General features: G+C 42.1%; 1 protein-coding gene across 1 annotated transcript; it reads right to left on the bottom strand.

Annotated features, from left to right (window-relative positions):
- Positions 1 to 6,266: 6,266 nt before the first annotated feature.
- On the bottom strand, positions 6,267 to 8,339 carry eny2 (ENY2 transcription and export complex 2 subunit). The gene is made up of 5 exons (XM_080857709.1): positions 8,228 to 8,339; positions 7,228 to 7,309; positions 7,077 to 7,147; positions 6,913 to 6,987; positions 6,267 to 6,493 (listed from the first exon to the last, which is right to left on the bottom strand). The coding sequence occupies exons 2-5, from the start codon at positions 7,293 to 7,295 to the stop codon at positions 6,420 to 6,422; spliced, it is 288 nt and encodes a 95-aa protein (XP_080713835.1). The 5' UTR covers positions 7,296 to 7,309; positions 8,228 to 8,339; the 3' UTR covers positions 6,267 to 6,419.
- Positions 8,340 to 16,104: the final 7,765 nt, after the last annotated feature.

The raw sequence follows: 16,104 nt of genomic DNA, 5'->3' as shown, positions 1-16,104 counted from the left end.
AACTATTCAAATCTGACTGACTGGTAGGATTGAGTGCTTTACTTTATCTTATCTTGATGTTGCTATGTGCAAATATGTAATGTGAAAATGTAGTGCACATAGAGCATTCATGCTTTCACCAGAAACACACATCTGACATGCAGGGATCCGTAAAACACAGTCCTGAACACTGGCATGGGTTTGAACAAATGCCATTTCTGTCAGAGGGAAATGTAAAAAAAAAAAAAAAGTGTCCAAAGTTTATTGTATGGCAAAAAAATAAACAAAACATATGAAAGCAATTTTACAAAGACCAAAAGAGAGAAAAAATTAACACACACACACTGATCACAAGAAGTAGTGGATCACATTAATTATGCGTCATCTTCATAAGCATTTCATGATTTTGCATCGCTTTTTGGCGAAGCACCTTAAGGCGCTCACATGCTTGTCCGATCGTGCTCTCCGATCTCACGAGGCACGCCCTTAAACGCCCTCCTTGAAGTGGGACCACACCTTTGAGCACCTCGGAGAGCCATCCGAGGGTGTCGGATGGCCTCTGGAGCACCGCTTGAATTTTCTCACTATCCGACCCGAGCTGTCCGACACCCCTGGCTAAAATGACGTTTCCTGTTTCGTTCCCTATATGACAGCGCCTCCGTTTTTAAAAAAATCGCTGAGAGATCGCTGGGAACCTGGGGCTGGAGGTCCAGGAGTGCATTAGGAGTTGGAGGAAGATCAGGGACAAGTTTGTAAAAATGAAAAAAACTATGAAGGGCACCAGCGGCGATGCAGGAGGAAAACCGACATCTCCCTTCTTCCTTGCTCCATCGTGGCTCTCGCGGCATATAAAGCATAGGGAGACGTCGTCTAATTACAGCAATAATAAAAACATTTCTTGGTTTTCGAACAGCCTCTTTGTGTTTGAGTTAGCAGAGCATGCAGTGTAAATGATTAAATTGTAAAGAACCTGAATTGTAGACGTAAAAAAGCAGAACTGTTTGTGTGGTATAATAATAGAAAATATTCGACAATAACCGCGAGCTTGGTCATTGTCGTTAGTAATTCATTTCACAACAACAGCCTCTGATCATTAACTAAAAATACACGGGATAAAAACAAACGATTTCTTATTTTATAGTTTGTTGTTGATGATGTAATGGCCTTGTAACATCATAATAAACCGTTGGTAATCTCCACAGCCCCTCGTAGAACCATGCAGGTAGAGGTGAGTCGTACAATCATCCGATTAGAAAGGGCGTGTCTCTCGTGAAGTCGTACGAGGTGAATTGGATAACCATGCAAATGCCTTTATTCTGAGCAACCTCTGCCTTCAAGGAAACCAGGTCTGCCTTCCTCTCAGACGCAGCTTCCTGCAACTGAGACTGCAGTTTGATGACTGTAGCTGCCAAATGTGAGGACCTGCCTGATGTGAGTCCGCATGCGCAAACTTCGCGACACTGTTGTAGTACAACGAGCCAGGTAATGCTGGTGGTGTAGGCTACAGCATGAAGTGGAATGACAAGCGCATTTGTTTACGTTTGAAATCCACCAAGGTTTATGATGTTAAGCTTCATGTTTATTGAATTATTAGTTAAGCAGTGCATTCATTAGCCTACTAGTAACAGTAATACAACATAGCCCCATATGTTGACACTGAGCCTTATGCTGTAAACCGTTGACAAAATTATAAAACACTACGTTAAATAGACCTACATTATGCGTTAAGAGAAGCCAGATACGTTGATATTAAACCATGTATGAGAATGCATGTCTTGGATAGTTTGCTCCTGAGCCTTCTGCCGTAAACCGTTTGTGTTTGCGCATGCGGACTCACATCAGGCAGCGGCGGACTCACATCAGGCAGGGTCCTCACATTTGGCAGCTACAATCATAGATATCTATAATAAAGGCTAGATATCCTGCCTGCGTTTCTGGCCGACGGAGTCGAATGTCCGCACATTTCGGCCATTTTGAGGACAGTATAGCTCACTCCCCTTAACATTGTGTTGGTAGTGGACTTTTTAAATAACCAGAACTTGCTCAATTTTCAACCGATTTTCAAACAGGTTGGTTTGTTATAAACGTAAGATATTTCTTATGGCACGACATACTTATGAAGAATTATAAACATGGGTTTTCATATGAAAATGACATTGACAGGTCTCTGACAGGTCTCGTTTCAAGGGAGTGTTCAATAGAGCAGGTTGCACAAAATTCTGGCATCTTCATTGGCAATAGTCAGCAATTTCCTGTCGAAATCATAATGTAAGATGTTTAACAAACCAACCCGATTGGAAATCATGTGCAACTTCAGTTTTATTATGTGCAACTTAAGTTATATTGAAAAGAAAGAACAATTACTCGCCAATTGATGTAAAATGACTGATACACAATAGCCGTGATACACAATTAAGCTGCACATTTCAACATGTTCAAGCATCCAGAATTATTACCAAGGTAATGACGATTGTAAATCAAGTCATATGTAAATCCGTCAAAATTTCCGCGAGATAAGAGTGTAAACGATTGTGAAGATCTGACGTTACCTAACGTACCACTGATCCATACCGGAAGCATACTGTCCTCAAAATGGCCTCCTGTGCGGACATTCAAGAGTCCGCCATAATCCATCTAGCCTTTATCTAAGATATCTATGGCTACAATGACCTCCTGCAGCAGTGAAGCATTCTGGGCATGCTCCATCTCCAGGGCTACCAAATCAGCTGCCTTTGCTGAGGCAGCTTCCTGAAGCTCCGCCTTCAATTGTGTCACTTCCTGCTGCAAATTATAACACTACAACAAAACAGCATCATGACATGTTAGGGAAACACACACACAGGGCAATACACACATCTAAAGTAAAAACGCAGTCACATTTAAAATTAAAAAAAAAACACATCACCTGTGAAATGTGTCATAATGCAATACAGGTATGCTTCAACTGAAAGCAGTGTGTTTTAGTTTCATGTAAGCCTTCAACAGCTTGTGGGTGTACTTTAAGCAGGTGGGGCATGTGAATACGCCATATGTGCATACTTTAACAGGGTCAGAACAGAGTCATATGTGAATACTTTAACAGGGTGTCTACAGGCAGTGTTAGGAAAGTTCACTTTCTACATGAAGTAGTTCAGTTCATAGTTCACAAATTTTAAAATGAACTAGTTCAGTTCTTTTTTTCAATATGTTGCGAGCTTTAATTTTTCTAAAGCTCTATATGTCTGCAATACCACTCTCTGCCTCTACGCAACTTTGGAGCTCTCACACTTGCCAGGCATACACAGTAGAAGTAAGCTCACGCAGGGATTGGATACAGGGCTGTTAACGGTGTATTTTTTGCCTGGAAGTCTCTAGAAATCTGGCACCTTATTGAACGAAATTAAAAAGAGAACACGTTCACAGTATCGTTCAGCAGGCAGTAATACAGTACGTTCAGTTCACGTTCACCAAAATTATGAGCGAGTTCATGAACGTGTTCAGGTACAACACTGTCTACAGGTATAAACAAAGAGTCATATGTGCATTGTCATGAGGGCGTGTGTTGTACCTCCATGATGGGGCCCCATGACCTCTCCATGGTTACAGGGCTGAGAGTGTGTGTGTGTGTGTGAATAGTGACTGTTTTACGGCAGAGAGTGACTAACACAGTTTTTTTTTTATTTCTGCATTTTACCCATCCAGGGTAGTGATACACAGAGTGATACACAGAGTGAAGCACACCAACCTGGAGCAGTGAGCTGCTTTTGAGCGCCCGGGGAGCAGTGATTGGGGTTAGGTCCCTTGCTCAAGGGCACCTCAGCTGTGGGAGAGCAGTGCTCTACCACTTCCCCCGCACACATTTTTCCTACTGGTCGGGGATCGAACTGGCCACCCACCGGTTACCAGCCCGAAACCCTAACCAGTAGGCCACAGCTGTGTGTGTGTGTCACCAACTCCTCCTTCAACACACACACCTTCCCTCGCTCAATCTCCAGCTGAAAGAAGATGGGGAAATAAATAAACAAACATAAATGTGACATCGGAGTGTTTAAAGTGTGTGTGTGTTAGTGTGCAAGAGAGTATTTGTGTGTGAAGGACGCATAACAGGCAGTCCCTTGAGCTGTTGAGCTTGGCTTAGCTCCTGCTCTAACTGCTCCCCCTGCACCTTCTGAAGAAGATGCTGCAGCAGAGCCACCTTAGACTCTAGAGAGATAGAGAGATGCAGAGAGAGAGATTGATAGAGATAACGAAAGTGATGAGAGAAAGAGGAGAAAAGGGAAAGAAATTGGGGGTAATCTACAAAGTGTCTGTTCAATGCATTTCCAAGGCCAGGAGTTTCCGTTTCCTTCATGGCGAACACATCCTAGCAGCAGTTAGAGCATGTAGTCGTGGCGAAAAGTTTTGAGAATGACACAACATTTTCACAAAGTTTGCCGCTTCAGTGTCTTTAGATATTTTTTTCAGATGTTACTATGGAAGACTGAAGTATAATTACAAGCATTTAATAAGTGTCAAAGGCTTTTATTGACAATTACATGAAGTGGATGCAAAAAGTCAATATTTGCAGTGTTGACCCTTATTTTTCAAGACCTCTGTAATCCGCCCTGGCATGCGGTCATTTAACTTCTGGGCCACATCCTGACTGATGGCAGCCCATTCTTGCATAATCAATGCTTGGAGTTTGTCAGAATTTGTGCGTTTTTGTTTGTCCACCCACCTCTTGAAGATTGACCATAAGTTCTTAATTGGATTAAGGTCTGGGGAGTTTCCTGGCCATGGACCCAAAATATCGATGTTTTGTTCCCTGATCCACTTAGTTATCTTCTGCCTTATGGCAAGGTGCTCCATCATGCTGAAAAAGGCATTGTTCATCACCAAACTGTTCCTGGATGGTTGGTGTACTCGTTTCCTGTATCCGGCTCCTGCACGACAACAAATCCACCGCAGCTCACTCCTGCTTCTCCTGAGGCAACCACAATCGCCGCACGACACCTGATGGTATGAACGACGACTTACTGACGAACCAACATGGGACAAAACAGACTGAACTTAAATAGCAGAAGGGGGGAAAACAGATAATGGGAAACAGGTGAACTAAACAAGGGGAATTAACGAGACACAGGAAAAACCAATCTGGCATACAAACAGGGTGATTAACAATGCAGGTGTGGGCAAGAAACAGGAAGTGGCACAGGGTAGGTGGGGGCGGAGTATCAGAACAAAAACAGAAAACACATGGCATGACAAAACAAACACAAGAAACACATGGTGGGACCAAGGGAACACGAAATGGACAGACCACAATCCTGACAAAAGTGTTCAGTAACTGTATCATGACTGCTAAATACTGGTTTAGAATGTTTTAAAGGGACCATTCACATGAGATGCTGATGTCAAAGCTGTTGCTGATGCTGTGTCAAGAAGTCTACCCCTAAGATGTTCATCTGCATCATGTTTACATCCTGGATCTGTTTGTGGAAAGTTTTAAAATAAACCAAACCTATGATGGTGTGAATACTTTGTTTAAATGTTGTGTATCTGTGTGTGTGTGTGTGTGTGTGTGTATGTTTATGTTTTTGAATGTGTGAGTATGCGTCACCAGCTGAAATCAATCAAGTGTGATGGCCAAACTGCTTCTGGATGAGACTGGGGTTCTGCCTCACACTTACAGAGTGAGACAAGTTACCAGGGAACAGAAACGGTATAACGTAAATATGCATTTGCAATTTGAAATTACCTTCAAAAGTGTATCTTTCATGGGAATTCCACACAGGTTTCTGAATGGCAGGCTCATTAAACAGCCAAAGTCTCTTCCCTCAGTCTTGTAGATGAGCCTTCAACCAGAGACCTGAAAGTCATGGATTTTTCCAACTGAAGTGTGCAGATGCTCCTCAGTGGGCTAAGCGAGTCAGGGTATGTGAGGAGAGGAGCAGGTTCACATCTCTGTACAACGCAAGCTTGTTTATCATGCCCTTCAAAGAGCGGCTTTTAGTATGAAGTTGTGATAACTTTGCTTGGTCTTCCATGGCCAAAGAAGGAAAATGAAGAGGTGAATGAGATCATTTGATAAAATAATAAAAAGGACAAACTATTCAAATCTGACTGACTGGTAGGATTGAGTGCTTTACTTTATCTTGATCAGTACTTTATCAATATCTTGATCTTGGTATGTGCAAATATTTAATGTGAAAATGTAGTGCACACAGAGCATTCATACTGCTTTCACACATCTGACATGCAGGGGTCCCTAAACACAGTCCTGAACACTGGGATGGGTTTGAACAAATGCCATTTCTGTCAGAGGGAAATGTAAAAAAGTGTCCAAAGTTTATTGTATGGCAAAAAAAAATAAACAAAACATATGAAAGCAATTTTACAAAGACCAAAGGGGAAAAAAAATACACTGATCACAAGAAGTAGTGGATCACATTAATTATGCGTCACCTTCATAAGCATTTCTATTATGTAGCGTGCTGAGCCAGGAAAGCTCTTATTCTTAGCAGAAGTTCCTTCTTCACACTATCTGGAACCAAAGCTGTAGGAAGAACAACAATATTGTATTATAATTTAGGTTCATGTGCTGATGAAACAAGAGCCACCTGAAAATGTTCTACAAAACTGTACAGTGTATGAAAATGTCACAGATTTAGCTTGCAGATGCAATCCCCAGTACTGAAAGTATTACAGTTAGAGTGGCCCTCCCCCCTCTCTCAAGCCTTTGTTGTCAGTATGTGAGGGTCCTGGGGTATCCCCAGGATGAAGGACCCAGTCCCTGATTCTACAGTGTTACATGGGCCAATGCCATAGTAGCTGACCCAAATAAATACACTTGTGTGATAAGACTGACAGGATGGGTAAGTACTTGCCTATGTGCAAGCACTGTTGTCACAAAGGGATTACAAGGGCAACCTAGGGTGATATTTTCCACTTATTCGGTTTTATAATTAGAAATACCTCTTCCTTTGGGAGTGATTCCAGCAACTAAGTCTTCAACTGTCACATTCTCCAGACCCTTCTCTTTGATGACCTCTGCGAAGAAACGGCAGACAAAGACAGTTAGACATCTCAATTTAGACTTATAAAAAGAAAATAAATGACTTGATCTGACCCAAACTGACCTTTACAATGGGCTTTAAGTTGGTCCCGCCATCCACACTCTATGAGTTTGGCCCGAAGTAATTCCTTCAGTCTACGAAAAGTTCATAATCATGATTTCAATGACAACTCAGGATGGATTTAATGAAGGTGCTGTAAACAAACATCTCTTACCTCTCCCTCTCACCCATCTCGATTAACTTCTGGTTGATTGCAGCCCTCATTTGAGAATCTTTGCTCATATTCTTGTAGCTACCTGGAAGAAAACGCTAAATTTTAGGATTCTTTGTCTTTGCAGCCTCCTGAACGTCAATGTTGTTGTTGGACAGCTGATTTTCACGTAGCGAGCAACCGGACTAAAAACTGAGCGATGGTGAGACGTCGGCGCTTTGAAACAATGGGTTGCTGGCTATATCTAGCGATTACGAAGTCACTGCAAGAGATGTTTGCCGATTAATACATATTTTAGAGGAATATCTTTATACCGTTTTGGCAAGTATGGGTATAATAAGCTGCGAGTCGGGGTACTCGAGCTGGCGTACTATACATTATCCTTTACTTGGAACCTAGAATGGAACTCGGTAGAGAGCATACCTTTACCAAAGGGCAACGTTGGCGAAAGCGAAACGACATTCATGCAACCCAATGTAATGGGTTCATCCTCGGCGCATAATACATCTTTCCCACCAAGTTTGATGAAAATCGGGCCAATAGTTTTCGCGTAATCCTGCTAAGACAAACCAATTTACTGACCAACAAACAAACGGACGTGTAACCTTTTGGGCGGAGGTAATTTACAGCTGAGGTCCATTAAAGATAAAACGCAGTAACATAAGCTAATTTACTAGCCAATTTTCTTCGAACGAGACAAGAGTCGTGTACACTGCTACGTATAGGCTTGTTATGAATCAGGTCTTGAAATTACTTGTTAAATACTTTAGCAACAAAAAGTTTCAAGGTTGAAAAAAAGTACCATAACGTGGTAAGTAGCGAAATATAAGACAGGTTAACAGTTCATTGGATGGGAAGGCTTTTAACTAGCTAGCTAGATTCATTGTTAGCTAGCTGGTCAACTCAAGCAGACTGTAAGTTAAGCGGTTAAAAGTTCAACATCACGCTACATTGACGTAACGTTAATCATAATGCAGTAATGTTGGGAAATATCCTGACATACCAGAACAGCTGAAAAATACGCATACTTCAGAGAAGTCTGCTAAAAATGAAACCGTGAGACCCAACCCTAGGGCAATCCTTTTTACTTGCTATCTGCTGCAGTATACGCGAGCTGCAGCAGTAAACACAAGTCCGCCCACATTCTCTTCCCCCTGCAACATAGACAGCAACTTAGTTCCTATTGGTGTGAATTCTCAAAGCAAACCAGCTGTTTACCTTAGCACATATTTTGTCCCCAGACGTTTTCTGTTCACTATCATAGTCAAGCGCATGGAAACTAATACAAAATATCTCATCATCTCATAACTGTAACTGCCTAACTAGCATCCCGAATGACTTGGGCTCGAAGTCGCATCATTACGGTTTACCTGATTAACACTCTAACCACGAGATGGCGGTGTTGTCTTTGACAAGGTAGAGCTCTGCGTCTATCGTAATATGCGTTTAGTGAATTGCCTGTGCAGTAAAAAATAAATAAAAAATAGTGTTTTCAAAGACTGTTGAAAATCAGTTTATATTGCGGAGGCTAGGATACCTTTAAAAAATAGACAAATCCACAGCTGCAGACCGAATAAAATAGTGGTTACTGAATAAACCAGCATGCTATATTAGGTATTCTCTTTGACTCACAGCTGTACCAGAGGCTTTCCATAACTAATCATATTGAAAGATTCCTTGAAGAGTATGACATTGTGGAATGCTAATGCTAGATGTTGAGACTGAAAGTATGGATTCTGAATAATAAATTGAGCTTTCAAGAAAAACAGCTCAGCAGTGACACTCAATACAGTAATCTGCTTTTGGCAGGTAAGCAATTTTTCATGGTGGGTTTATATGCTCTACTGATACATGAATGATATTTCTTTGTCTTTTAATAACTTTAAGAAGAGCAAACCGATCCTACTCATCACCAAATAAACATCCAAGTGTCTTTCTGTGCTGCGCTTTGCATGCTGCCATATAGTATATTAAATATATTAAAATCTATTAAAGTTCAGAAATGCCTTGAGATATCCTTCACCTGTAGAGGTGAAAATTGCATTTACAACTGGGAAAAAATTCTGTAGAAAAGATCCTCAGCTGCTCTTTTTGGGTGAAGAAATATTTTGAAGCGTCCAATTATGATGGATTTCAAAGCCCCGTGGCAGGATGTAATACTTTTGCTCAGCCGCAGTTTAATTAAACACTTCCATGAGTCCCAGAGTCCCCAACAAAGTTTAATTGCCTTTGTTTTATTGACTTTCCAACTAGTCTAATCCCAGCAGAGTTATGCAAGACCAGTGGCATAAAGAGTCCAGAAATCTGAGAGAAAATATTAATCATTAGTAGAGTATCAACCTTTTGTACTTCGACAGTCTGAAAAGGTCATATCAAATGGAACGAGTCTGAAGAAAAATAAATGGATGCACATGAGTGTGCACTGATTTGCCTAAAGAAACATCAAGGATGTTATGTTTTCAGTGCCGTTTGTTGTTGATAGAGATTATTTCCAAACACTGTTAATGACTTAAGAATATAATAATCAAGTGCCTTGTGTTAAAATATTCCTTGTATGAATCATGTGCTTATGAAAGCAGGAGCATGGCTTTTCTGTGTGTGTGTGTAACTAGAATATTAGGTGCCACTTAGTCTGCATATGAACAAGAGCATGTTTAGACCAGAGGAGATAAGAAAGGAACTGTGCTTCTTCCAACCTTGTGCAAAACTGCCATCCTTGCAAGACAGGGAGCCTCGGACGTGAGAAATCCACCACGTGGCTATCCCTGCTAAAAGCTAAACTTTCGACTATATAGACCTTGTGCGAAGGGTTTATCATTGCCTTCACTGTCAGCCTTGTGCTGGCAGGGGAGCCCAATTGCAATTGTCTTTGTTTGTTTGTCTAATAAATATACTTTCATGCAGCTCCGGAGTCCTGAGGTAACTAGGGTGAATTTTCACCTATCAGTTGTTTTGTTCGTTTATTTGTTGGTTTGTCTATCAGTTTGTCTTTCTGTCAGCAGGATAACACAAAAAATACCAAGTTGATTTTCATGACATTTGGCGGACACAAAGAACATTACATCAAGAAGAAACCATTACATTTCAGAGAGGACCCAGGACTTTTTTTGCACTTTTTAATATTGAGAGATGCATTTGGCCTGGGTGGAGGTCTGTGCTGTCCGAGTGCCCTTCTAGGTGTTGTATGTGAAAGGACTGAAGTTTAAGGTTGCTTCAGTCTCTGTATGGGAGGAAGGAATCAGACGTGAATTTCACGCATAGAACCGCTCTGAAAATGCAATACTGACACGTTGTAAAAGATTGTAAAAGGCATAGTGGAAAAAACAGGAATTTGAAAAGGCATACTGTAGGCGGAGTAATCATTAAGAACATCCTGAAACAGATGGCTGAATGAATGTGGTGGGAAAAGAGCAAAAATATCACAGTGGCCTCATTACCCTTTCATTTGTAGTCTGCAGTTACTGTACAGTCATTCTTCGATCCTCTGTTAGAAATATTGACAAATATTTTGAAGGGATGTAAAAGATTTGTATGTAAAAGCACTTGAATGCATGCATGTGCACAGTGTTTTGTGTTAGTGTGTGTGTGTGTGTGTCACTGACATTTTCATTCCCACAGCATACAATCCTGGGTCATCACCTTATCCATAAACATCAATATTATATTGCTTTATGCTGATTGTCTCAATCTCTTTATGCTATAGTGTTCTCAATGAGCAGCCATTTTATGGACAGGTGGTCACAGCATGGATCTGATGCGTGCACCAGCATAATACGGCCGAGCATAGTTGCCCACCACCAGGCTTTATGAGAATATTGTAATAGTATGTTAGATTCATGTTGTGGTATCATTTCAGTATCAGTTAAACTGGGTTGGTTCAAAAGCTTTGTAGATCTGTGTGTGTGTGTGTGTGTGTGTGTGTGTGTGTGTGTGTGTGTGTGTGTGTGTGTGTGTGTGTCTGTCTGTCTGTCTGTCTGTCTGTCTGTCTGTCTGTCTGTCTGTCTGTCTGTCTGTCTGTCTGTCTGTCTGTCTGTCTGTCTGTCTGTGTGCGTGTGTGTGTGTCTTTGCTAAGCTCCATAGTTCTTTAGACAAGTCCATATGAGGCAGTTAACTCTAACAGGTAAATGACCTCCCCTTCCTCATCATTTGCCTTTTGGGAGTCTTCATATGCTCACCCACTCACATGCTCCATCCCCACCTCATTACATTGCTTTTATCAACGCGCTGACAGCCAGGGCCCCCTGGGCTGCAGAAACACTACAGCAATTCCATAAAGAGCCGACTTAATGGTAAACTTATTTTAAAAGCAGATCTGCCACAGTTTTCAGGTAGACAGGTTCTAGAGAGGCACTGAAAAGTCCTGGCAGGCCAGAGTGGCTGTGTTGATGCCTGCACTCTCAGGGTGCATTTGAGGATTCTGTCACTCGTTCAGAAGGAACACACTGAAGGGGGCTATTTTGAACCCTGGGCTGTGTAGTCTTTGGCTCACAGCCTTTTTGTCATTAAAAAAACATTTTCTGCTCCATGGAGCTATTTGTGTAGAAGACATTCTTCGCAGAAGATTGTGTTTTTATGGTTTATGACAGACGTTATCGTTCTGCAGCAAATATGGCTGAGGGGAATGTGCTCTGATAGCTGAATTCACAAAGCAGTCAGTGGCAATGTCAGTTTTAGAGGTTCACTCTCTCAGCGGGGCCAGTGCTAGAACAAGACTTTAATTCACTGCAGACCACGTTGGATAAGAAAGACTGAATCTAAATTGTTATGTAGACGTGAATACTAATGCTAAAACGTACCTCTTCACCTCCTGGCATTTTCAGCAGGTCGCTAGTGTCGTCAGGGTTTACATTAAACAGCGCTTCGAAACGCAGGCTCAACGAGGGCCACCACCGCGGATCCTAAGAACGGCAATGAATCACTTCTTGTCCCTCGTCCCCAGCACGCACTCAAGTCGTCAATCAGCACCCTAATGATGCGCTAATGGATGCTAAAGTTGTGCCTTTTTGGGTTCAGTTGTTTTTTGTGCCATTAGCGAGTATTGAGTAAAAACCACAGGTAGTAGGAGCTAGCTTGTTTGTGTTCACCGCTCTGTCAGTGCATTAGACGTATGCTCTCTCCATTATTTGATGAGTAATATGCCATTTAGTGAATAAAAAACACACTGACGTGTCACCCTAATGTGTTTCATTGCGGATGTATTGTTTTCTGCTGCTACAGACTGTTCCCCTTACATCGCCAGTAGCTTATGGTGTGCTTGGTGTTTTGATTCAAATCCTGTGGTAGGGAGGCACAGGTGGACCCATTGAAGCGTGACGACTTAATCACAGGCTGACACACACAGTCTCTCCTGCCTTTCTTATCTTACACAATCTGTCACGCTGATACCAGACAGACAGCCATGATTGAAACATAACGCCTGGAAAGTGGAGGTATAAATAATGAAATGATCGATGGGTTAATTTTTGAAATGGCTCTGGTGATTTTGGGTTATGTTGTAATATCATAATGGTAAAGAAATGATGAGGGTTATAGTCTAATATATTTAACTCTTTAACTGTCTACAACTGGTAATGTTGTGAGTTTGCTTTGCACATAGGGCGACTGCACTCTGTTTATCATCAGATGAAAGTGTCCACCGAATAAAGGAGTTGTGGATGGTAGATCGAAAAAAAAAAATACAAGCATACATTAACTCAACTGATACCTTTTAATTTACTTCAACATTAAAACAATTATTCATCAATGTCTTTCCAGGAATGTGGTCAAGGCTCTGTAAATGTGAGATGTAGAACTGCGAGTGTGACCTGTGCCCTCTCTTTCTCTAGCTCTCTCTGGCTCTTCCTTTACTCCCCCCACCTGCTTTCTGTTCTGTGTCTTCACGCTCCTGTCAGGATGTACGCCTGCAGTGCAACATTCATGTATATGGAGTTGCCGTCAGAGCTACCTCAGGGGTTATGTAGGCAGCTCTATTGACAAGGCAGGGATGTCCAATTAAGGATTTTTTCTGAGGTGGACAGAGCATCATGGATTGAATCCAACCCAGGACGATCAGCCATCAGTCCAGCACGCAGAGCCAGGATGAGGGAGGCTAGTCGTGGAGCTGCTTCTCAGAAACCTCAACATGACTGAACACTTGAGAGTTTCACATAATTGGAAGGGGAGAAATGGTCTTCCATTCAAATGGAGCACTTTGTGTAAAGTTCTGTTCATTTATTCCTGTCAGCAGTTTCCTCCGTCTCTCTCTCTCTCTCTCTCTCTCTCTCTCTCTCTCTCTTTCTCTCTGTCTCTCTTTCGCTCTCTCATTTCACTTCATTTGAGTTTCTTTAAAAGGCTATGCTCTTTTCAGCCTGTTAATTATAGCCCACTGTGCAAATGTGCTATGATTAAACTTTACTGAAGGTCACTAGGCTTGATGAAATTCAGCGCGTAGAGTGAGAGAAGGAGTTTCTTTTCCGTTTCTTCTCATCATTGCAGGTGAAAAGTCTGAAGTGACTGAGCCTTAGCCTGGTGACACCAGCCTACGTATTTCCGCCTGAATTGATTTCAAGCTCATACTCAGTCTGGCCCAACCCCATTGACAATCGTCTCCAGAACTCAAAATTTTGCAGGACCAATCAGCGAACAGTTCAGAGCTGTGCCGCAAAACTCGCCTTGGAGGAAAAGACACGAAAAGCTATCGGAAAAGTTGTCTCAACTCTCGAGAACATCAGAAAATTAAAAGGAGAACAAGAGTATTTTCTTGTAAGTTTTATGATTGGAAAGGACGTCGTAGCTCTTCTAACAACTGGCTTTGGGAAGAGTTTAATCTACCGAATGCTTACTAAACGTTGCTGATTGGTTAAGGGAACTCCAATGATTTTAAACCTCAAGATAAGCACCCGCCCATCTCGGAAACCAAAATGCATTGGGTTGGCCCAGACTGAAAGACGGAATGAAATGGAGTCACAGGCTGGGAACGGCCAGGCTAACTGAGCCTGTCTGAGTCTACTGTTTGAACCCTGATAGGACAACCCAGGAAAGGAGACACCAGTAATCACCAAAGATGAGTGAACTTTGTTCAAAATGTTTCAAGGCCTCAAACTTATTGGTTCTGTGTCTGATTTGAGCTTTGTGGTCGGGAATATCTTGAGCTCTTGATACTCTTGAGCTAAACTGGGATTTTAAAAGGAACTTTTTAATAATGCAGCAACTTAGACATGGTCAAACAGACTAATAAGAAGACATATTTGTATTTCTTTTTTTGTTAAAGACTTTCAACAATACCTTATTGACTGTTTAGTGTTCAGATGGTCTCCTGCCCTCTATATTAGTGTGAATTTGTGGCAATGTTTGACTATACGTCTTCTGTCGAGAACAGAATGTTCTGCAAATGTAATTACAAAAAAATTGGATAGTGGGTTACAAATTTTATTGGGTACAAACAAAGATTTTAGAGCATAAATTCTATACTAGGCTTCGCCTCAATCCACTCTGGTACAAACCCTTCACCACACAACTAAGCGCTCAAGTTTCTGTGAGCCTCGTGCTAATACTCAAGGCTGTTTAGCTTTGTTAGGAGATCGACTGGCTCCCATCCCCATAGTCCCATGTCTAAAACCTTGTGGACAGGTGAAACATGTACTGAGGCATTTCACTGAGCCTTGCCAAATGACAAAGCCTTGAGAAGAGGCAAGGAAATAGTTTTGCTTTCAAAACAATGCCACGCTCAGATATAAAACGGAAGGTTTGGCAGAAATGTCCAAACACGCTGATAGAGCCTCTTCCAAAGTCAAAGTGCAATGTAAATGATGTTTTATGGAATGTATAATCTTAGCGGTAATGCTATATATTAATCATGAGGAAGGACTTTTTTTTATGTCTCTTATTTCCCTTTCATTTCAGTTTTCTCTATCTCTCTCTTTTTATTTCTCTCTCTCTCTCCTCATCTCATTCTCTTCACCTCCCTTGGTTCCCCTCACTCTCTCTCACCCCCCCCCCCCCCCCCCCCCCCCCCCCCTCTGAGGCCTGCTCGCCTAAAGGCCTGTACTAATGCACACGCAATAGAAGCCATCAACATCACCTTCAGAACCATCATCACTCCAGCTGGATGGGTTTTATATTGCACAAACTACACCCCACTGATGCCAGGCACATCAAACAGGACCCTCATGTCTCAGCTGAATGGACGCGTACGGGAGACAGCGATTTGTCTCATTTATACCTGGCAGTGGAACAATTGCTAGCGAGTGCCTTGAATGACTTAGAGTAATTGTTTTCCTATATTTGGCCACCCTTGATTAGCACAGTGTTTCTGGCATGAACGATGTGGGCATGTTCCTTACATGAGCTGTGCCGCCACCAACCAGAGCTGACAAAGATGGAACGCTGTGATTTCATGTGGGTATGGCGCTGCTCACACGCTGGGCACCAGAGTGGCATGATTCCGACTTTCCATTAGCTGGGATGGGAAGTCGCCATGGAGGAGCGAGACACAGAGCACTGGGCATTTGTCACCTGGGAGTATGCTGATGGCTAAATGTTCAGTGGAGGTACACACACACGCACACACACACACACACACACACACACACCCACACACACACACACACACACGTACACCATACACACAGATATACACACCATACAGGGATGCGGGCAAACATTCACACAGTCATTTATCTATGCTACCACACAGACACACACACACACACGTACAACATACACACAGATATATACACCATACAGGGATGCGGGCAAACATTCACACAGTCATTTATGTATGCTGATGGAAATTGATATAGACATATAATTACCATTGCATACATGAATGCTCTTGTGTGTGTGTGCCATGCTTATTCACAGTCTGTCCCCCACCCTCACCCATGGCCTATGCTAAACGGA

This window comes from Sprattus sprattus (genome assembly GCF_963457725.1).
Source record: "Sprattus sprattus genome assembly, chromosome: 19".
Classification (NCBI taxonomy): domain Eukaryota; kingdom Metazoa; phylum Chordata; class Actinopteri; order Clupeiformes; family Clupeidae; genus Sprattus; species Sprattus sprattus.
The sequence above is the reverse complement of the archived record's forward strand: the minus strand, read 5'-3'. Positions and strand labels throughout refer to the sequence as shown.